The sequence below is a fragment of the Stegodyphus dumicola genome, chromosome X2 (assembly GCF_044657685.1).
Source record: "Stegodyphus dumicola isolate Sdum_Otavi_A_Nest chromosome X2, ASM4465768v1".
NCBI lineage: Eukaryota > Metazoa > Arthropoda > Arachnida > Araneae > Eresidae > Stegodyphus > Stegodyphus dumicola.
In genome coordinates, this window is record NC_140781.1 from 59,487,187 (window position 1) to 59,511,914 (window position 24,728).

General features: G+C 33.4%; 1 protein-coding gene across 2 annotated transcripts in view; it reads right to left on the reverse strand.

Moving 5' to 3' along the window:
* LOC118185708 (LIM domain-binding protein 2-like) overlaps positions 1 to 24,728 on the reverse strand; it is a 358,772-nt gene that overhangs the window by 157,632 nt on the left and 176,412 nt on the right. For both annotated transcript variants that reach the window (XM_085809198.1, XM_085809197.1), the window contains exon 3: positions 22,293 to 22,570. In XM_085809198.1, coding sequence (XP_085665324.1) covers positions 22,293 to 22,396 — 104 coding nt within the window. In that variant the 5' untranslated portion in view covers positions 22,397 to 22,570. The remainder of the gene's footprint in view (positions 1 to 22,292; positions 22,571 to 24,728) is intronic.

Consider the following 24,728-nt stretch of genomic DNA (forward strand, 5'->3'; position numbering starts at 1 on the left):
TACCAATAACTGTATTTATATCTGATAATTAAAATCATAAAACATTTTTCCTTATGAAAATTTTAAGCTAATTTTTCCAAATTATTTTCCTACTGCTTTGTGCTACATGTACATGCATAATTTTATGCTGTCACCGTTTCTTTAAGGAGTTATAAATACGCATAATGTGCTACTATAGTACTTTTTTCTTTAAGAGATATCGCATTTTTTATTATAGCTCAGAAATAATTCGAGGACTTTCAGAAGCATTAGTTCTATCTAAAACTTAAGGTTACTATTATTATCGATGGTCTGGCCGCCCGTGACCAAACAGTAGAATCATTGAACTTTAGTAGTTCGACCTGAGCTTAAGCCCCCACTAGTAGCCGAGTGGTTCAGATCACTGAATAATGGTGGTTCGACCTGGTTTGAGGTCAATCGCAAGAGGACGGGCTGACTGCATAGTTGGTTTTCGTGATTTTCCCCATGTGCAATTTGACTACGAGACAGTTTCGATCAAACAGCCCCCCGACGAAAGCATCCTTCGCCTCAGGAAGTTTCCTACGGGGCTTCGCCATAGTCAAATAATCGAATCAACCTGGGCTCAAATTTCAGCGAATGGGATCGATTGGATTATTGAATTATGGCAAAGCACACGAGGGCTATCTGCCTAAAGGGAGGGATGCCTTCGTGGAGGGCTTTCTAAGGGAAACTGGCTCGTATAGACGTTACACATGGGGAAAACCACGAAAACGCCCATGCAGCCAGCCCGTTCGCGGGATTCGAGCCTCGGACCAAACTACCGTGTTCAGCGTCTTTACCGCTCGGCCGCTGGTGGGCTTCGGCGAATGGGATCATTGCATCAAAGGATGCGAATGGGATCATTTCGTGTGTTCGCAATGTGTAACGTGGGTACGAGCCATTTTCCTTAGAAAGTCTTTCATGAAGGCATCCCTACATTCAGCCAGATAATCTCGTGTGCTTTGCCGAGATTCATAAACGGTGTGGATAATTCAGCGTTTAAACAACTTTCTATTCGATCAATTAATTTCACCAGAAAATACGGAATAAAGGAATAAAACTATCTAACATCAGAGAATAAAAGAATAAAACTATCTAACATATCAGTTAATACATAGAGAAATCCACAGAAATTTCAGGCCTCTTCTCTTCCAACTTCTATGAACAGGACTAGTAACGAAACATCAGTATTTCGTGGATTTTAGGTACTCAAACACTGTTAGGGTTCACAGCTTTCTAGAATGCTTTTTTTTATACATTCTTCTCTTATTATGCTATGCATTAAATCAATTTTTATAGAGTAATCCCATCTAGATTCACTAAATTACGTTTATGTTAAAAAAGAATATCAGCGTGTACTTTGGGACTTTGTCTGTCTGTCTAGATAGAATAATTACGTTTTTCAAAATCATGAAATAAATTTTATAATTGTCTACTTCATTCTACTTCAGTAAATGTTATATTCTGTTTAAAACTGAAATTAGATCACATTGCTATCGTTTTAAAAATAGTAAATCAACTCGAAGGCTGATTCAGCTGACAATGCACACGCATTATCGGAATAAGGCATAAATAAAATGCTAAAAAGAGATAATCTATTCACCATATAAATTAAGAGTTTCATTAAAAATTGAAAACTGGCCAGGTTTTAAAGATAATTATAAAAAAAATTGGGTTTCTTAAAATATTATACAAAACATTAATTTCGAAGTTATTTTCCTTTGAAAGTTATTACTCATTAAGCTTAGAAATTTATTACATATAGTATAGTTATTGTAGTAGCAATGATTTCAGTATCGTGTGGTTTGGTTTGGTTGATTACGGCAAAGGACACCAGGGCTATCTGCCTAAGAAGAGTATGCCTCCAGAGAACTTTTCAAGGGAAATGGCTCGTATATACGTTACACATGGGGAAAAACATGGAATGCAGCCAGCCCGTTCGATTGGAATAGAAATAGAGTATTAAAAATTTGATTTAAAAGTGTGAATTTTGAATGCAAATTTTAACGTTTTGTTGCTTGAAAGTAAAATTTCGGGTTTAAATTGCATAATTTTATTTATTTAAGTTAAAATTTTCAATCAGTGAATTTTTATAGTTTCTTTAAAAACAGATCATAACTTTGGCAAAATTAATACCAGAAAAGTAAAAGCTTCACTTCCCTCTTAAACTTGACTCTTCAGTTAATACGTACATTTCATTTCTAATTACTTCATGGAATAAGAAGAAATGGAGGAAATAAAAATGGAGCGAATTCAAAAAAGAAAGGAAAAACTGACAGCACTGCTGTTTCAGAAAAACTTACATGTTTTCTCCATGTTTCTATTTTAACAACAAATTACTATTTAAATAGCACTATGCTGCTTATAATGATAGCAACTGTGCTAAAGGTAAAAACTTTCAAACTGTTCTCTTGAGAAATTAAAAGATGGACAGCGGTGCAGCAAAAATCTATAAATTTATCAGAGCTCCTTTTAACCGATCTTCATTTTCGCAACCATTGATCGTAGACCTACATATTCAGTTACAATAAATTTTTTAAATGACATAAGTATTTATTATTTTGTATATTAAAATAAAAATAATTAATTTTGTATAAAATTCGATATAAATATCTTTTTATACGGTCCTTCAGTCACTAAATTTACATTTAGGAAGATTTTTAACTCATTATAAAAAGTGAAACACAAAATAATTGACTCCTGTACCACCAAAATTGATATTTAATTTAAAAATTTGTGATTTTTTATGTCATTTTGAGTTTGCCTTAAAGGCTGTATTAATAAGCAAATTAGAATAGTTCGAGGTTGACGTTTTTCCTTAAATACCATTCAATGATAATCTTTTAATGATTTACTGGTTAAATTCTTTAATTTATAATTTTATTACAATTGGTATGCTGAAAGAATTTTCACAGAAGTAATTGATAAGTTTTAAAACGTTAGAAATACGTTATTAATAGTCTCATGCAGTTTTTTACATAAGAATCCGAATCTAAAAAACATACAAAACATTTATTAAACAAAGAATATTTAAAATTTTCCAATTTATGCAAATAATTTTACGAATTTAATTTACGAGTTTACTGATATTTTATATAATAAGAATTCTATAGCATTTTGTGAATAAGTTCTCGTTTTTGAAACAAATTTTACTGAACAATACTTTTCACGATAATATGTACAGACTAATCAGTTTAATCTATTCATATTAGAATTTTTGTGTTAAATTGAAATTTTATTTTTATTTAAGTACAGATGGGAACGCTTCGCCTTCCATTTTGAAGTTAAGTATCCAAATTTAAAATTTAATTTCTCGGTTAATTTTTATCATACGGGAGTCGCACTTTATGCATTATGCTTTTTATAATGAGTATACCATTTTCTTAAATTAAGGTATAGGGACTAGGAGAACGTGTAAACAGTTAAATTTGATTATTTTTACAAAATGAGTTCTTTATTTATTTAAATATACCAAAATACGAATTACTGCATTATTTAAAACATTTCTGCGTTTAGAAGTATATGTTTACGACGTCAGGTTTCAGAAATAAAGGCCGGTTATGGACAAGTCACATAAAGTAGTGTACGCAGGATATTTGAAGACACTAGTTATAGATTTTATTTCCTTATATACAAAGGTACTTACCTATTAACGCAACCACCTTGGCGTAATTTGGCGATTTTTTACAGAGGAAACGCTAAAAGTTATTTATCGGGTATAAGTTGGTGGTTTGCGCGAATGGCTTTTAGAAAGAATCCCATCCCATCGATATCTATCGTAATTCCGCAGACGTTAACAACATATGAAAAGAAAATATACTTTAGATATTTAACATACAAATTCTAATTATTAAATTAGAATTACATGGTACATTAAAAAATTAAACACTTATATTCGTCTCAAAACATTTCTTCTTCCCAAAACACTTGTGCGCTGTTCTTCTTTCTAAGTAGCGATCTTGTTTCGCTTAAAAAACCTCATAGAATTGCAGAAACTGGGCATTGCGTAAACCTTGGGAACACCGGTTTTTTACTAAACTTATATCGTCGTTGCTCCCTTTAGAAAATTTGCTACAGAATTCTGTATTCCTGCAAACTGTCCTCTTGCATAACAAGCGCATATTTTAAAATTAAGTTTAAGGCAAAAAATATCACAATTTATTTTAAAAACTGCAAAAAATTGGAACCCCCCCCCAAAAAAAAACCCGCATACGAAAATAGCGACGATTTTGACTGAAGGCTAATTATGAGCATGGTTGCCTGAAGAACAATTATGCACATGGTTGCAAGAATTCGACAAATCTGAAAATTTGGCGACTTTTGCCAGGATGATTACGATAACACGTGAGTAGCAATACCGATTCTAAGCAAGTACTTCTAATTACAAAATTGTAAAAACGGACACAGAATTTCTATTCTCTACTAAAAATTTAAAAAAAAAGAGGATCGAAAACTCTGCTTATATGATCACCACAAAACAGGAGATCTGATTAATAAAAAGGGCCCACCAGCGGCAGAGCGGTTTCGTCGCTGAACACTGGTAGTTCGGTCCGAGGTTCGAATCCCACGAACGGGCTGGCTGCATGGGTGTTTTCGTGGTTTTCCCCATGTGTAACGTGTTTCCCCATGTGTAACGTGTACTCCACGAAGGCATCCCTCCCTTAAGGCAGATATCCCTCGAAGGCTTTGCCGTAATCTAATAAACCAAACAAAAACTGATTAATAAAACATTCATTATGTTTATGTGTTTGTTTATTTAATTATGTCAATGCACACGAGGGCTATCTGCCTAAGGGGTGGAATGCCTGCGTGGAGGGCTTTTTAAGGAAAAGTGGCTTATAGTCACGTGGCACATGTGGGAAACTATGAAAATGCCCATGCAGCCAGCTCTTTTGCCTGGAATCGAACCCAGGTTGAACTACCTGTATGTATAGTCTTTAGTTCGGCCGTTGGTAAGCAAACATCCATTATGCTTTGAGAGATTAAATTAAAGAAAATATTATATATTTTCTTGCAAAATTATTGGAAGTATTCGAGGACTGTGAGAACACAGAATTCTCACAGTGAACACGGTGGCTGTATCGATTCTTAAATCGTTATCGCGCCTTGCCACGTGCATCGCAGTGGATAAAAACTGGAAGGACTGGTTTTGTCTTCCTCTTTCTGCCTGTCGTCGTGTTAACGAGTGTGTGGGCCTTCGGGCCACACACACACACACACACACAGCTCTCGCCATCGTCCACGGTACTCGATCTGATGTCCATTTTCAAGGATGGAGGAGAAAATATGTTCTTCTACGAAAAATATAAGAACTCAGGTAAACTTTACTGATTAGGCTGCGAGGTAAAAATTGTTCCTGTGCTGTGACTCAACGTGTATAATCCTGACAATTGGATGTTTCGAAGTGACGACCATGTGCGCCAATTTCAAGCCTATCTGCCAGAAATTTGATCTCTTCTATCACGAGTAATTGCACTGCATATTAATTAAGCTTCTTGCAAGATGCTGATAAGTGGTGTGCAATTGATGCATCAAGATTAGGAATTGCAATATACCGTAAAAAGTGAACGCTGTGACAGTCCCGTAGGACTAACGAGTAGCACATGCCGAAGGGCATTCATGAATATGTTTTTTTTCTTCTTATAACATATCGAATATAGGCTAATCAAGAAAAGTGTGTTTTTGTGATTTATATAGGCTAATCAAGAAAAGTGTGTTTTTGTGATTTATCTAGGCTAATCAAGAGATGTGTGTTTTTGTGATTTAATAAATGTATATTTGAAAGAGAGCGAATGATTCATGCATGCCTTATTGGGTAAGTCATTTTATTCTTAGTATTAAAGATCACGCAATGTACTAACCACTAAATTTTTAGTTTAACTTTACGCGGAATTAATTCGCATTTGATACTCTTAGTATAATTACTTTTATTCGATCACGGCCAGCAACACCACAAGGACGACTTTACTTACTTAAGTCACTGCAAGGGCAAAATGTTTCGACCAAATTTTAACACAGCAGCCAGCTACAAAAGTAAAGTCGCTGGATTTGGCGATTAATAATTGCTAAAACAGAATGTTTTATCACAGTTGTAACTGACACTATGAAAATATCAGTTAAGCATATTTCTGAGAATATGGAACTTAAAATGTACAGAATTCGTTTAACTTCTCAAAGTATATTAACTATCTTACTAAATGAAATTACTGCCGTAAGATCACCATATAAAATGTTAGATTTGCATTCATGAAGCCTACAATATTGAAACTGTTTCAATAAACTCTTCTACCATATTTTGAGTAACTTTGCAACTGAAAATATATCTGACGTTGAAATATTCACGTTTAAGTGCTTCAACATGCCACCCAGCTACCATCAGTATAATAATTACATATTATAGGATTGTACATTATTTTCCTCTGCGAAAATTTATCTTTTAATAGTATAATTGCATACTTGAAGTAACACTAGACAGAAGTAACTAACGATAGTAAAAACAATAAATTAAAGGGTGTTTTCTGCGTTGTATGCATTCTATATTATATTCATGCAATAATGTAAGTTAAAGAAGAAAGGAAACAACAAACAAGGTGCTTCCCAGGGTACAGCGAAACGTTTAGTTGAATAAACTCTTCAAATGATGGAGCTACTATTATGATATTGTACCAGTACGCGCAGGGATTCAAAGAAACCTTATTTACGGACTCTCATTAGTTTTGAAAAATATTTTGTTTCCATCAAAATGTACCGATACTCAACCGAAAAGGGTGTTTTTTAGTCAAACCTTTTTATCTTTGTGAAAAGAAACCTAACGAAATACTCAGGAAATGCTTTTCAAAATAGGCCAAAGCCATCTTCAAGCATGTTAAGAGCATTAATTGCTAAGTTTGAACAAAGAAGTTCAATGGCTGATGACAAAGCGGGCATGAAAACTAAATAAAAGACAGCAAGTATGCTCGAAAACATCACCGTTGTCAAAACAAATAATGGAAACACAGCCATCAACATCAGCTCGACACTTGGCTCAGCAATTTGATGTCAGTGCAGACACATAATGGAGAGCAGCTCAAAGTGAGTTGAAGAAATCTTTGCGTTGATGAACCATCATAGTTGGCATAAAATTTTTAAAGTATACAGTATTACGACGTTTGTATTCATAGTAGAGTCAAATAAATATTATTATATTAAAATCATTTCATGTAAATTCCGCTTTCATTGTAAATCGAATTCTCAGAATTTAAGTTTACATTTTTTTTCTTTTGGTCAAATATTTATAGATAATTTTGATTTAGTTTTACCTAAAAAGTTTTGCAAAAGAAAATGCAGTTTGTAATGTAATTTAGTGAACATTCTGTTTTGAAATTTCACTTAAAGCGTACAAATCAGTCTCTACAGGAAGAGAATTTGATTACCTGCAGTTTCTTTCCGATTTTTACTTTCCTCTCTATCGATCAGGCGCTATCTTTGAGGAACATGATTAGTTCATTTCTTTATTCCCTTGCGAACTATTTCGAGTATACTTATCAAATATTCAATATGCTATGCATTTCGGAAACTCTTGCAGGCCTAAATAACACATCGACCATATTTTCGATCTAAACATATTCTTAGCGGTTACAACTAGAACCTGCAAAATCTTCTGCGTTTTTCCTCCCAAACAGAAAACATTTGCTTTCATTAACACGAATACGATAAAATAATAGTGTTCCTTTTAACTATACAGAAGAGCGAAGGTTCTGCTTGATATCATGCTGCTTTTCAAATATTCAGATTAGAATGTATGGGTTACATTTAAGATCTTGTTGCCGAATTCACGACTACCTTTTCACGACTACCTTTTCTACATTATTCCGCTCCATAGTGTACTTAGTTCAAAATGCCAAACAAACCTTCTGTTTTAATGCTGTTTAAGATCTTGTAGTGTAATCATGCAACTTTTAAAGATCAGTCGATGCTAGGAATATATATAAGCTCCTTACGAGCAGCTGCTGAAATTCTCACAGGTTATGTTAGGTTAGGTTATTTGAATATGGCAAAGCACACGAAGATTATCTGCCTGAGGCAATGAGACCTTCGTAGAAGGACTAAGTGAAACTGGCTTGTATTCACTTTATGTATGGGGAAAACCGCGAAAAACAACCATGCAGCATAACAATTCTGGAAACTATTTGTTTTTAAACGAAAAGGAAAGTCTTGTAACTAAACGTAAAAAATATAAAAAAAAGAATTTTCCACTGGGAATATTAAATTATTAATAATCACCATAACCCTCAGTACTTGGTCCAGACATGATATTCCACTGTTTACTAAAAGAACTCTTAAAAGCTTCAAATACTAACTTACTTATGAAGAGACACATGAGATAACAGATTTAGTCATTAACGTAATTGTTTATGCTGGTGGAACTAGAAATTTCATTTACATTGTTAAATGCTAACGGCAAAGCTTAGAAAAAAGATGATGAAATATGTAGCTATTATTATTATTATTTTAAATTTAAGATACCACCTACTTCTGAAAGGAATTATTTAGCTGTAGAAGCCTCTGACAGACCATAAAACCAGGTGCAAAAAATGCAGATGAAAAGAAATTCGATTACCTGTAAAAGTATGTGGGGAGTACATTATTTTTACTACATTATTGTGTGGAACACATTATTCTCCTTTACTTAGCTTCGTCGTTAATCTAATATTTTTAACAATTAAGTAACTAAGTGATTAAGTGTATCCTTCATAATTAAGAAATTAAATACTATTTGTAGAAAGACTATTAAGCTTTGGGGGCGGGCAATGTGGGATATGCTGTCGCCGAGATCTGAAATATACATTTTCTTACTGAAAGCTGTTTTAACAGCAACAGGGCGACTATCGGCAGAGTAGTAACAGCGCTGAACACTGGTATTTCGGCACGGGGTTCAAATCGCGGTGAACAATTTGGCTACAAGGGCGTTTTCTTGGTTTTCCTCGTGCGTAACGTAGATACGAGCCAATTTCCCTTAAAATCCTCCACGGAGGCATCTCTTCCCTTAGAAAGATGGCCCTTGATTGCTTTGCCATAGTTAAATAAACCAAACCAATGTTCACAGCAAGATTACTTGCAGGGAAGGCTTGCATGTGACTTGTCTAGTTTATTTGATTAGGACAAAGCAAGTTATGGCTACCTACCTAAGGGGAGGGATAACTTTGTATATGACTTTTTAAATGTTGCTGACTGAGGAGATAAGACCACTGAACACTGGTGATCAGTCCCCAGATCCAGTCTAGCTGAATAGGGTTTGCATTACTTTATCCCATGTGTGACTTGAACATAAATTAAAGTTCGAGTGAAAACTTGTATTTCTGATGAAGTATGAAGCATTGGGGATGAAACATAAAACCTTGTTTTGAAGAGTTTGAAGTCGTTTAATTTCGTTTCCACTGGCGTTCGCCGATACGATGTTTACGATGTTTCAGAAACAGGACTTGGCTAAAATGGTAGCTTAGAGGGCCATCGGGTTGCTTAGAGGAGGGTTAAACGCAATTCGCTGTAGCGAAAGAGTTAGGAGTTTCTCAAAGTGTCATTTCCAAACTATTTAATCGTTTTTGGAAACTGGAAATGTTCGCCGAAGATTGAGATAAGGTCATACACCTGCAACAACATAAAATTACGATTAGTATTTAAAACTAACGGCCAGAAGAAACATCACCATGAACGCCACTTTCTTGCAACAACATATCCAGAGGACTACTGCTACCAGAATTTCGACTCAAACTGTTCGAAACCGAATCCACCATGTGGGTTTGTGTGCTGTCAGACCTATGGTTTGTGTTTCGTTGACACAGGATCACCGTGCTGCCTGCAGAAGGGGTTTCACAGGAGCACTTCCATATAGAAACGAGATGAATGGTGCAACAAGCTCTTACCGGAGGAGTCCCACTTTAGTGTACAACCTGATAATAAACGGATTCTTATCTGGAAAGAACCTGGTACTCGGAATACTCCTGCAGCATTTGTCCATGGAAGTGTTCAATTGACGGAGGCGGAGTGATGCTCTGGGCCGGTATTTCTATCAATAGCCGCACCAACGTGCACACTATACGAAATGGACCATTAACGGCTCAGCAATGTAGGGATGCGATGCTCAGACTTATGGTAGTCCTTTATGCTGTAGCAATCAAGGATGACAATTATACATCATATATCAGTCACCAAAACATTTTCTCATCCGCAGTTTATATCCAAAATCCTATCTCTTGATTTTTTTGAGCAGTGCATTATGTATTTAAGAAAAATTACATAATTTATGAAAGAATTTATGTATATACAAAATAATATGGCAGTCAAAGTTTACATATTATACTAAAATTATGGAAGCTTCAGAAACAAAGTACTTTTAATTTTGAAGTGACTGTTGCTGTCTTTTTGTATAAACATACGATTTTTAACTTTCAGCTTTTGTATTATAAGATTTTTTTTGTGTGCTTTATTTCGATTTCAAACAGAATGAATTTTACTTTCAAGGTTAGATAAGTCTAATTAATCAATTTAGTTTTACGTTCAGGTTAATGAGTATTGTTTTGAACTCGCATATTAATCATGAGCTTCTTGAATTTAATGCTTAAAAATTCCGATTATCTAACATATTTAGAATAAAAGATCAAGAGATTATTTACGTCCTTTACTTTGTTACGTACATTTCTTTAAAAGAATGCATTGATGTTAGGCTAGTTACTTGCTTCAAAGTAACAATAAATATATCAGTTGACGTAAAAGAAGTCACGAAGAATTGATTAAAGTTGACCATTTCATATAAAGGAAGTCTTAAAAAAATGTAATCTATGTATAATGTTATATCATTATCAGTGTTTTATCTGCATCTACAGCCAGATCAGGTACACGAATTTTATCGTGGGCAAAACGCAAGGACTGCCCTTGTCGTGGGGTTGGGTCTTTGGCATCTTATAGGTGACACTAAAAGTTATTTGAATCTTAATAATTATTGGTACTTTTCTGTGAATGGGGCGCTACTAGACATAAACGTTTGCACGAAGTCTAACTGGATGGCTTCAGTCTTACGGGAAGTAAAGCTTCATGAAAATATTGACTATTTTGGTTAAACCGATAACAAATGCAAAAAATAGTACTTTTCCGTTTTGCCGGCGCAGGCGATAAATTCGCCAATAATGATAAAACTGATGCCAAGCGGAATATGCTAGGTGGTAATCTTTTATGCCTCATTTTGAAAACAAGTGGCAGCCATTTCTTATTAGATTGATTGTCTTTCAATACTGGCATACCATTACATAGAATTTTTACTAGATAGTTCAATTTTATGCCCTAAGGCCATTCGCGGTAATTAAGTCAATTAGGATACAATCACACCGCTCACTCGAAGGCAAAAATATATAAAAGGCAAAGTCAAGGGTTAAATTCATCAGTTCTAATGAGAATGCACTAGCGAAGTAAAGCATACATAATTTCTGAGTAAGCTTTTCGTACGAATTGAAATAATTTTAGCATTTAAACTTGCATTCCAAATTCAGATTTAACTTGAAATTAATGTAGATAATTACTGAGAGAATTAGCTTTTTGTGACGTAGTTTACGTAAGATGAGATAACTTGGGGTCACGTGATGTAAACCGGCGAATCAGGATGTTGAACCATGAAAGCATAGTAAATTCTTAAATTAATGTCTTTTTACAAATTTAATGTCTTTATTCATTGGCTTTTTACAAAATTTTAAACGATATTAAAATATTTATACCTTCAAAATAAAAAATTCTTAGAACCATTACCATTCAAATGTTAATTTATTAACATTTTTTATGTGTATACGGTATGTTATCGCCAATAAAGTCTGCTTGGCGAGATTTGCGCCGGCGAAACAGAAAAGTACCCAAAAAATAAAGACATACAAAAAGAATTTTACCAGGTTAATTTCAGATTATACAGGGAGGTATAAAACTGCCGATTTCATTTAACATTACCCAAAACATTTGCTTTTTCCATGTAATCACTGGCACATGAATTCAGGGAGGTTGGAATACGGTGCTCATTTCGCACATGACATCCCATATCAGGATCGATGAAGTTGTATTTGTAGTTAACTTGTAGGTGTACGTATTTAGCAGCTGCTAATTCATGCCCTTAAGCAACTGAGAATATAGGAATGAGAATTCCTAGATTGACGTGCATTCTTCCAGCTTAAACATTATTACATCGCTGCACAACTTTCAGGAGCAATATAAACAGGTTACCACATTAGGCGCCTTGGCGTATATCTGGAAATTGGTGAACCATTAATAGAAAAGTACTTAAATTTTTATGTGATAAAATATTATCATGTAAATTTTAATTATTATCCCACTTTCAAACAATTATTTATGGAAATACGCGTGGAGGGGAAGGAATAAATAAATAGCTTTTGAATATAGATTTTAGTCACGATGCTGCTTTATTGACCAACTGTAAATTAAATGCATAGTTCTTTTAGGAGTGTTTTCGTTTTCAAAGCATGTATCACAAATAAAAGTGTTTAAAAGTGTAGTAGACTATTTTAACCCTTTATTTATTGAAATACCTAAAACAAGAGACATGTTTTTTAACTTTCTAAAAACTGTTTTATACGTTGTTGTCCTACAATATAAAAGATCTCGAATCTATAGTTTGGAATTTGGGGCAGTTACACTAACGAAATGAGTTGATGATGTGCACAGGTAAGTTTCAGCATGAATAACCATACAGTGAAATAAAAGACGCAGAAAAAATTTGGCTAAGTTAGATTATTTACATTGGCAAGCCACGCGAAAAACGTGGAAAAACGCCCTTTATTAATAAAAGAAGAGCAATTTAAACGAGAATTATCACCAACTGCTCTGCGAAAGGGACTAGCTACTTTCGTGAAGATAAGAAGGTAAGAATTTTATGTTTTATGGTTGTACCTGAAAAGTTTGTTTGCGTGTAGACACAAGTTATATAAAATGTGCTTATATTTAATGCAGGCAGAAATCTCAGCTCTAGCTCAGATATAATACTATTGTGAGTAAGATTTCGAAGTGGGCTTGGAATATTGTTAGAGGAATATTACGAATATTTTCTAAGAGTTTTTTCTCTTATTTATGTGTGTGTATGTGTGTTGCGTGAGGGAGGTATTTCTAAGTTTAGAGAAGATTTTCTTTCAAGTTAATCTTACTGGGCTCCTTACATCAATTTTCAAATTAATCGCAGTTTGCATTGAAATATAAAATAGTGCAGAGTTGTGTTTTAATCAGTTTTTGTTCTCAAAACAGAAAGATATAAATTATCCATCTTAAAATTGAAAAGAAATCTCGATTAACTATTTAATAGATTTCAGTTATGAATCAACACGTTTTATAATACAGCTAACAACTCTGTTCATTTTATGTTAAGTTAAGACATTTATGTTATGGTAAGGTCATTTATGTTAAGGTAAGACATTTATGTTATGGTAAGGTCATTTATGTTAAGGTAAGACATTTATGTTATGGTAAGGTCATTTATGTTAAGGTAAGACATTTATGTTATGGTAAGGTCATTTATGTCAAGGTAAGACATTTATGTTATGGTAAGGTCATTTATGTTAAGGTAAGACATTAATGTTATGGTAAAGTCATTTATGTTAAGGTAAGAGAGCACACATTTAATTCTTACTTGCGAACAGCAACAGAAAAGTTATTTGAACGCAATATATGACGAGACGTGGTTAATTTTGTTGCTTTATGTTTTTTGGCAGGTAATTGGCTGAAAATCAGTCGAAATTATTGTAAGTGTTTGCAGTGTTTAAAGTTCGGCAATGGGTAGTATTTTATAACATTGTAAATGAAGCAAAAAAACCGTGCTGTATATTACTGAAGCAAACGTTTGTCTACATTGTCTCAAGATTAGAAAATTTTGCTTTCCGAAATATTTCGTGGATTAATTGAGAATCGATAATACGTTAAAAAGAGTATCAACAGTAATTTCTAGAATCGATAAAAAAGTAATAGTAATATAGATTAACAGTGTTAAGTTAAGGCTTAGTTGTATATTTTAAGCAAAACCAAATCGCCGAAAACATAAACCACGCATACATCGGTCGTCCCTAGAACCCGAAGATGCATATATCAGTAACCGTGCAGCTAAAAAGCGAAGAGCATTGACAGTTGATGCCGGGTTTTTAGCTATTAAATAAGGCGCTTTTTCTTCATTTGTCTTCAAAAACAAGAAAAGTTTCATAAGATAATCCTTCACGAAGACAAATAACCGTCGAATTCATCTCCATGATAAAATAAAACAAACTAGTCTTTATCACTGTATTTTGCCTTTGCTATTATAAAATTGCAACAATAAATGAAGTAAAAATCTGTATGTATTCCATCAAAAGGTACCTCCTCTGTTTGTTTTATCGATTACAGTAAAAGAAAGTGAGAATTATATCAGAAACAAAAACTAAACGAGACGGATGACTTTATGGAAGACTTCTTAAAGTAAACAAAATGCCTCTTCTTCGCAGGTTTTAAAAAAATATTGATATTTGACAGAGAGAGATGAATATTTACTTTCTGAGACTGGCAATGACACTTTAAAAAGAATAAATCCGTAAGAAATGCATGCAAAAACTAAATGATATATTTAAGTTGGAATTATCACTTACGATGAAAATCTGGTGATGAACGTATATTGTTTCAACCCTAGAACAGACTGAGTTTGTAGAGATTATCATCAAGAAATTTTCCTTTGGAGCAAGAAACTTGAGAAAAATCATGCTCTTGTATGGATTCGAACAACAACTCTTTCGATTGCTAGCTGGATGTGGTATCACTTACTCCATAAGAACACCCAAGTGGGAACGCTAGAACTTATACTCTCCCCCACTTAAAAAAGGACGGCTGAAGGGCCATGAGACGCAAAATCCAGCTGGTGCTTAGTTACCTTTCACGCTAGTTCGTGTTCAACTGTAGAGAATATTTAGGGTTTTTTGGAGCTAGGGAACATCACAAATTAATTATGCTCTCTCCAAAATTCGAACAATGGATCTTCAATTTGCAATTAGACTTGTTATCACTTCCACCACGAAACATACTCTCGGGAGAATGCAATAATTCCTTATAAACTAACTAATATTAGTACTTTTTACGACAAAGTTGGTTTATTTAATTACGACAAAGCGCTCGAGGGGTATCTCTCCTAAGTGAAGGATGTCTTCGTGGAGAACGTTCTAAAGGAAATTGGCGCGTATTCTCGTTACACATGGGGAAAACCAAGAAAATGTTCATGCAGATAACCCGGGATTCGAACCCCGGACCAAACTACCAGTATTCAGCAACTTTAACCGCTTGGCCGCTGGGTGAGCACCACTTTTACAAATGAGAAATAAACAGTTCGTCTTTTCCAAATCCGTTTGCCTACTTTCTTTTAAATATAGTTTTGTTTCTGATTTTTGAGTCAGGATAGATCACAGACTAAAACTATTTGTTCATTATGCTAGACCATTACAACATTTAGAGGGAATCCAATTTCACTCCAGTATTTTAATTTTTCATACTTCACTGAAATCACGCAGCACAGTGAAAGTAAAAGAAAGAGAAACATTAGTTAATTCAGCCAATGGTAAGTAATAAATACTAACTATAGCAATGATTATTGAAAAAAAAAGGGATCAGATTTATCGCTTTAATATTTGATGTGCCCAAATAAAGCACCTTTCTCGTCTTTTCGTTCACATATATTCCTTAAGCAGCAAAATATTTTCAGAGAAATGTATAAAAGAAGCAGCAATTAAATAACACACGAATTATTTTCTGTATTTTTGCTAAGATATGTTATAATATTTATTTATCTAATTGAATATTTATCTATTGAACAACATCCATTTATAGAAAAAAAGTATTTTACCAATTAAATTTATAATTTGATAGTATGGGAAATTAATAAGTGTGAAATCAGAAATTAGATGAAATTTTTCAGCTCAAAAAGAATACTAGAAGAAAGAAACTTAACAACAAGGAATTGGAAAATACTCACAGCGCTTTTGCCCAGAATTTAACGTGAGATTTTCAAGTACTCAATCGAACAATTTGATTCATTACATGGCAAGAACAAGGTATGCCCTGATGTTTTAATTTTTACATTACTCCTACACCTAAAGACCAATCGTTCACGAATTTAGCTCAGGAGTTAAATGTGAAAAAGAAGTATTTGAGAGTATGGAATCTTGAAGTGTGGTCTCCCCGAAGTCGAGCATAGGCACTTCAAATAACTAGATCGATGTGCTGACCGACACTCTACGTCACCAAATAAAAGGAGTTCCTTAAAATGTTTTAATTAAAAAAGACATATTTCGCCCATATACAGGAGTTTGTAAACACACACTTGCAGATTTTTGTATAAAAGGGACATATGGATGTCTTATCCTTTCAACGAGTAATAGTTTTAGTATTTTTAGGTTATTTCAGCAATGGCAGGTATTATTTGTTATAGGCATCTGTTGTATGTTAGGTAACATAAGTAGATAACATTATTTCTTGAATTCACAAGCAGTGAAAATGTATAAAACAGCATAGATGTAATTACGTATTTTGAAACGTCCATATAATAAGATATCTACAACAAATAAAAAACCTTATATCTCGACAAAAAGCTGTTTTCCCGTTTAAAACTGTAGTCTGGATGCAGTAGTTTGAATCATGATGACATTTAAAAAGAAAAATTAGCACATCTTAGAGTGAATAAAATATTGTATAAAACTGTGTGAAGAAATTTAATTCATTAAATTTATTCAAATCTTCATAAAATATAAGTTACAATGCTCCTCTTCCAAACTAAATGCCAACATGCTATGAAATCTTAGGTTATCTGGAAATAATTCTGAATTTCATGGCGAAGCTTTGAGGGAAACAATGTTCGGCCTCGGAATTAAAAGCCTAGAACCGGTAGTCTAGAACTGGAAGCCTGGAGTTAGAGAGATATTAGTTTGATTCTATAGAATCTCGTATTCTTCCTGAATTGAATGCCTTGCATGTGGAGAAACTTTATGCTTCATGAAGAGTATATGCTGACTAAAGATTACCAAAAAGAAATTTTCTTCTCATTTGAAAGGAAATTCAATATTAATACCGTGGGAATGAAACTTTAAAATGGGTCAATGATGATACAAGGGTCGACAACCGAATACGCACAGTAAATTCATCTGAAAAGTCAGGATTCGATTCCTTCCAAAAAATGTTTATCACTAAAGTTATCAGGTTTTGTGTTCCTCCTTACTTGCTTTGGGAACATTAAATGTCCTGACTTGGAACAGGGAGCTTACTAAAGCTATGTTCAATAAATTTGGGAAGTAGACAATACACACAGGAAGGGTATACGAAACCCTTTATTTTTCTCTCTTTACAATGATTTCCGGACTTCGGAATACAGAGACCAACCACTTGTGGTCTGAACGTAAGAATATAAAAATATTAACTAAACTTAACTTTGGATTAATCAAACAAGTGCCTACTCCAAGATTGGCCGTATATTAGCAAAAAGCCGTATGTAGTACAGAGAACTGCTAACACTACGATACGTTTAAAATTATCAAGAGGATTAAACCTCTGGCCTTGAAGGCAACCAGCAACCGAGTAAAACTACTATGGCAAGCGGCCTGCTTCTAATAGCTCCTTCCTCTCTCTTGCTTGGCAAAAAGCCACGACTTGAGTACTTGGCGTTCGCAAGACAAATTTGCATAAATAAGTTAAAGCTTTTAATTCTGGCCGGAAGTAAAAAATAAGAAGTGATAGTAAAGATTTAAAATAAAATAAACGTTAGTAAAACTTAAGATCCTTACAAAGTAAGGTGACCAGACGTCTCGGTTTTTAACATTTTGTCCCACGCTCCGCGGTGTTTTAAAAAAGGTCTCGATTTTTGGGAAGAATGCCCGACAAGCTAGGGAATGGCGGGAGAGCGAGTAGGAATATACGGCTATTTCGCCAGGATATGAGTTATATTATTTTTATTAATTTTATAATGTCTAAATTTAATAGTAACAATTTATTGTTGAGAATTGATTATCGAGAACTACTTAACAAAGTTCGCATTCTTGATAAGTTATTAGTATTCACCACCATTGTTTGGATTTAAAGAACAATGGCATTTCATTGGCATTGGCAACGACGAAAATATTTTGTAAATGTCTCTCATACGGTACACATCGTATTGTGTTCTAGTGCTCGTTAAACAAGTGATGCCAACAAATCAGCTATTCAGATAATTAGGTAACTTATTTACTTATTTCATAAATACATAAATTTTCATGAATATAGCAGACAGTACTCGTATTATTTATATTTTACAGTGGCGGCAAAAAGTCTAGCGCTGGCCTTGGAAGTGACACTTATGTTACGGCTAGAAAGAAATCTAGGATTAAAATTTAAATAATTTTTAAAATACAGTTACTTAAAAATTACAGTTTTTAAAATACAGTTATAATTAAATTAATTTAATTTATAGATTAACAATAAAATATGTTCATGTAAGTATGTACCTACTTACTGTGTTTTTAAGTTATATGTATATAAATATTCATAATATGATTTGAATTTTTTTTAGATTTTTAACGTAATGAGTAAGAAAAGAAGATGCAAATTCAACGATGATCTAAGAAGTGAATTTCCTTTCATAAAAAAAAGCTGTCGAAAGTATACGATCCTTTGAAATCCTACTTTCTTTACAAGATAAATATCCTAGAATTTTAGAAGAATTTTCTAAAAAAGAATATTCTAAAATTTGGCTAGAAGTTTTACACAATCAAGCAACTCTTTTTCAAAATGCTGTAAAACATATTGAAGGAGACAAAATTTCGGTAATCGAAGTAACAAATAAAGTTAATAATTTAAAATTTAAATGTCAAGAACGGTTAGAAAATAATTTTCTTCCGTTAACTCTCCATAATAGTATAAGCCAGCTAGAAGAACTATGTGCAATAAATCGTGCATATATCATGAATCACGTTCATATGTTCTATAGTTACTGCCTAGATTATTTAGAAGAGTGGATGGTACATTACAATGATATTGAACATATTCATTGGGTTACATTAAAACAAGACTTAATTGGAATGTGCAAAAATCATTTGATCATATTACTCAAAATTTTCCGTATAGTGATATTTCTTGAAAAGATTTTTTTAAAATTAGATATCATTATTAAAATATATTAATAAGGAAAAGTTTAAATCTTGGACATCAGCGAAAATCACAATAGAGAACAAATGGTTAGAAATATTTCATCATTTTGAAATGAGTAATGCATATATATTCCTTATAATAATCCACTAAAAACTATGGAATATGCACTGTTCTTACCAGGAACCATGCTGCGATTGAGCGCTTTTTTTCTACGATAAATAAAGTGCGGACATCAGAAAAATCACAGTTAAGTGTTGAGACTTTGAAAGCCATTTTATGTGTGAAATATAATTTAACAAATTCTTGTGAAAAATTTCATGACTTTTCAAGCAAAAACAGCAATCTACTAAAACAAATTCACTCAAATGAGAAATATGCCAAGGCAAAAATAATACTGTAGAGTCATTAGGTTAATTGGAAGCAGGAGAAAGGAAAAATGAGCAAACGCCTTCGCCGGGAATCGAACCGCGGACCTCTGAAATACGCACCCAGCGTGCAGACAAACACACCACGAAGGCATGCGAAGAAGGCGGGAGAAATACCTTATAATACTATACATAATTTCTTTTAATGTATTATATTTGTAAATCGTATTTGTGTTGAAATTTTAAAAATATATTACAATACTATTTTTCGTTCCATGAAAATTTGGGTCGCTCCATATAGACCAAATGTTTTATCACCCCCCGGTCAATGTTGTCCCGATTTACCAATATTAAAATCTGGTCACCTTACACTAAAGTTCCTAATTAATTATTTTCTGGTAAAACGCCATATCATATAGTAGGGAAGATATATAAAATAAATATAAGGGAGAAAATCCGCAAAAGTTATTCGATATATTTTTGAAATCAATAATATATATATTTTTTAATTTATAAGTTTTTTATGCAATAAGTGTAGTATGAAAAAAGTAAAACACACAGAACAGCCGTGTCGGGTGTTGAAACTTGTTCATACAAGTTCTGATCAAACGAAAATTACGTCATCAATATTTAAATGTACTCTTTACATTTGGCAAAAACTATACGAGATTAACTGCTACATTTTTTTTCCGCCACACTGTCCACGTCCGTACTTTGTACCGCACTACCACGCCCGTTGTGGAAACTACTACTCAACAAAACAAGCATACACTGCAGAAGAGATAAGAGCGACTTGTGATATAATCATATTCATAGAGTATTTATAGTTGCCGGCTTACGAATTTGGCTTAGGTTAAATCAATAATTTACCGAGTAAAAAAAAAAAAAAAAGATTCAGTATGTTTTAACGAAGTGATTTAATAATAAAGGTAAGCAATTTCATGCCAGGTTGCACCAATGCATCAAGCGCAGCTATCACATTAATTAAAATGGAATTTTTATGCAATTAGAAGGTGTTATTCTTTTCTGAAAACTGGTTTATATATGTAATATTAAAATTAAGAATGATACAAAAAATAATAAAACACAGATTTAATAAACCATTTTTGTTCATATTCTTAGTCTAATTGTTAAGTTATTTATCAGTAATCATTTTTATTATGATTATGTTGTATGATGTATGTTATAGAACAAAAAATATAGGGGGGTCGATGAAGAAAACCATTCTTTTAGAAAACGTCGATGCAAGAAAAAAGTTCGGAATCCCTGATCTACAGTAATATTTTAGGAAATAAATACCTCAAAGTGTCATGTTATGCAACACATCTTTCTATTCGGATCATCTGATTTCGGAAAGAGGCTTTTGTTTTGTTTCTTTGTGTCAGTTGAAACCATCAATGAGCTAGAGATTTATGATGAGATGGCTGCACACTGATAGTTTTGCCCTTATTTCTCTTTTTCTATACCAGCCTTTCCGTGCAGTGTAAATACTAGTAGTAGTACAGTAGCTTGCAATATCGATTCTGCCTCCTAAATTCTGAGGAGTTCAGGTGTGGGTCTAATATACAGTTTGATAATATAGCTTTCGGAAAATCTTCCAAAATAAGGTTTGCATCAGAAGGGGAATTCCTGTTCCATGATCTCTAAAATCAATGTTTGAACATCGAACTATGGCATTGAAGAAACTTACAGAACATTTTGTAAAGTTTATTGATGATTCAGTTAGAAATTTATCTTTTGTAATACCTTTTATTTCGTTTACAATTTAGAGAAACAAGAATTAAGTCTTCGAAGAGCTCTAATACAAGAAAGTGTTGAAAACGAATTGCAAAGCAGTGTGCGCTTCGGTTATTGGCCTGATTATATAAATACGAGCAAGACGTAAACTGAATGAGAAAATCATGCCTTGTTTATTGCATTTCCAGAGCAGCTCAAGGATATTTTAATAATATAAATCCCACCATAGTTTCGTTAGTTGAAGATGTACAATTAACTTCATGTTAAAAAAAGCTAAGAGAGTCAATCTAAATGTGTTTATGCAGTATTATCTAACTGTCACTGTAGATATATTTTTTTAATTTCAGCAATACGTAGAAAAATGTCTGAGTTGTACATCAAACAAGAGCTGGGTCACATTAGGACTTAAAATCTGGTCCATTTAAGACCAGGACTTGACCCTCACAACCAGGTATATTCCAAGTGTGCACTTGTATTGCTTCTGGGAAGAAGAATGAAAGGATAATTTTCTAATCTTCTCCCTTCCTTAATATCACTCTTGCATAATATTTTGTATTTGGAAAGATATGAAAAATCTGATTATGTGTAAAAAATCCTTAATTTTATAAGCCCCTTTTTAGCGGATCTGAAAATGCTCAGAAATACCTCATCAACTAGTTTCATTTTCTAATTGCTGAAGATAACACTATTAGCGTATACTTGAAAGAAATGAATCTGAATATTATACATTGAATTCTATGAAACTGCAAAAGTGCTATTATTTCCAGCTCACATAGTGAATTATGGATCATCAGCTGAATTCATGATGATTCATACTATGTTACGCACAATTATATTTCTGTATAGCACAGCTATTTTTCGGTACGGTTCAGCTGTGAGAAAAATAACCAGGGACATTGCTTGAAAGTTTTAGGTTTGTTACATGCCTTTATATAATAAGCAATATGTTTATAGTATAAACTCTTATTTGTGATCTAATAATCAGTTTGAATGTTAAAAAATGCATTGCTTTTCTTTTCTTCCAGGAAACACATATAGAGATCTTACCCATGATCTAGAGGTCTTCCATCAGGCATGTGCGGCATGTGCCCCGGCATATTTCCCGGGTGGGACATCACACCGGGTGGATGATGGTTCATAGGTCCCGGCATGTGAGAAGCAGGCGGGGGAGGGGGGTGATGGTGCGGGGGTGGATTAGGTGAGGGGTGGTGCGTCGGTTTCCACCCGGCGTCCTCCAGGGCCGAGGAGCCTCCCTGTAGTCACGCTCGAGAACCTCGTCCTCTCATAGCGCAGGTCGACTTGGCCCGACCACGGGGTTTGCGTGTCTGGGAAGGAATAAAAGATTCAAAGTCAGCGTAAATGTTAAAAAGAATGCGAATTGAAAATATGCATATTATTCCATTCATTTTATAACTATAAACGAAATTAATACAAGTATAATATTATAACCCATAAAAAATGTAAACACATCACTGATATTGTTAGCTTTTGTCTGAGTAACTGACGTCAACAAGAAATGATTATTGAAGTATTATTCGTTTTCTTAAAGACAAAAACATACATATGTATATTTAAATACACATATGTGTTACCGGCAAAGTATGAAACGGCCCGGCATTCTATAGTATGCCTAGGCATTGTACATAATGCCGGACGATTTTAGGCATAGAATGAAATATGAGAATTATTACATACTTTCCCTAGGCATTGTACATAATACATAGATATTCTATAGAATGACAAATGCTATTTAGGCAAAGCATGAAAAAGGTTATGATAAGGCTATTATTTTTAAAGACATTCATTCCTCAAAAATACAAATGTTGTTTTGAAAATTAATGAAAGAGTGCCATTAAAAAACTGTTATTCGAAACATGTAATGAAAAAAAAAAAAAAAAAAAAAAAAAAGGATAGTGAGATGATCTTGATACAACATAATAAATTTGTATTTTTTATCTGGCTGAGACTGAGAATCGTTAAGATCTACCCGACAACGGAAATTAAATTCAGAAACAATCATACGTTTCACAATAATGCCCTTTTTAATAGCTTTTTGTTTTTTTTGGCAGTGCTCACAAAGGTGGTGTAGAGTTCAATATCATTACAGGTAACGTTTTTATATTTGGTTGAAAGTTCTTTCAACATTCTGTCACGTCTTCCGTGTCCAGTACTCAAATGAGTTTTCGTGAATGAAGTAGGGAAATAACTTGGCGCCTGTGTGACGTAATACTGTAGTATAGTATTGACGCTTTCTTTAACAGAATTAAATGAATGTACTTTTGTTTTCCACAGACATCATATCCTAGCGACTCAGTGGCTAGTAGTCTTCGTTGTTCCTTCTTAGTAGTCATTTTGCTTTTTTTACATCATTTATTAACTTCTGGAAAGTATTTTGGTTCTTCGAAACGAATCGGAAATGTATTACATACTTTGCCGGTTTGACATTTGGCATTCTGTAGAATACCTAGGAAATGTATGAAATATGAATCGCTACATGTATTGCCGGCTAGGTTTAGGCATCATATACAAATTATATACAATTCTCAAGTATTATATTGAATGCCGGATTTCAAACTTTGCCGGTAAATATGCATTTTAAAAAGCTCACAAAGGATGCCTCAAGCGAATTTTTGCTCACATCGTACATACTGTACAGCAATAGGGATCCAGTAATGCCATTTGCTAACTGTTAGACAAATGTTGCATTAAGATGAAAATTATAAAATCTACAGGCCACTATGGTTGGCAGTTTGTCATTGACTTTTAACCTTTCTTCCTGGTAATTTATCGAGTTCAGATTTTGAGGAAGCACTGTTTGTGGATGATAATACATTGTGGTGAACCGAGCTTTTCCTAAATTTCGATTTAGAATTTTTAAACTTTAATGTTTAAATGATTTTTTCATACATATCTTCGTTTAACGAACACAATGAAAATATCAAAGATTTACTGTTTGCACCATCAGACAGAGAGAAAAAAAATCTTTTAACTGAAACCTATATAAAAGTTTTGCTGTCATTTTTGGAAACTTCTTGGAAACTGCTTAATTCTTTTCGACTATTCAAGAATAATAAAAGAATGGGGGCTTCAATGAAAAAAAAACTATTTAAAGTATAAACCATTAACTTTTTACCATTTATCAAGGATACCTCGTTCTTTTCTTATTCGTGATAAAAAATTGTAGAAGATTGTAAAGAGAATTATTTAATCTCTAATTAATTAATTGAAAGAATAAAAGAAACTTATTTAAAGGTTAAGGTTGGCAAAAACTGCAATTATATGGCCAAAGGAATGAAAATGGTTGTTTACTAGTATCAGATAAAATTTAGTTTACATCGTATTCACGGTGAAAAATGTCAACAGCCTGATTAGCACCGAAAAACCTAAGAAACATTCAGCAAACAAGCAGGAGAAACTGCAATGATGATTTAGAGCATATTTTTAAATATACTGATAAATTTCCCGTTGTAGATACGAATCAAT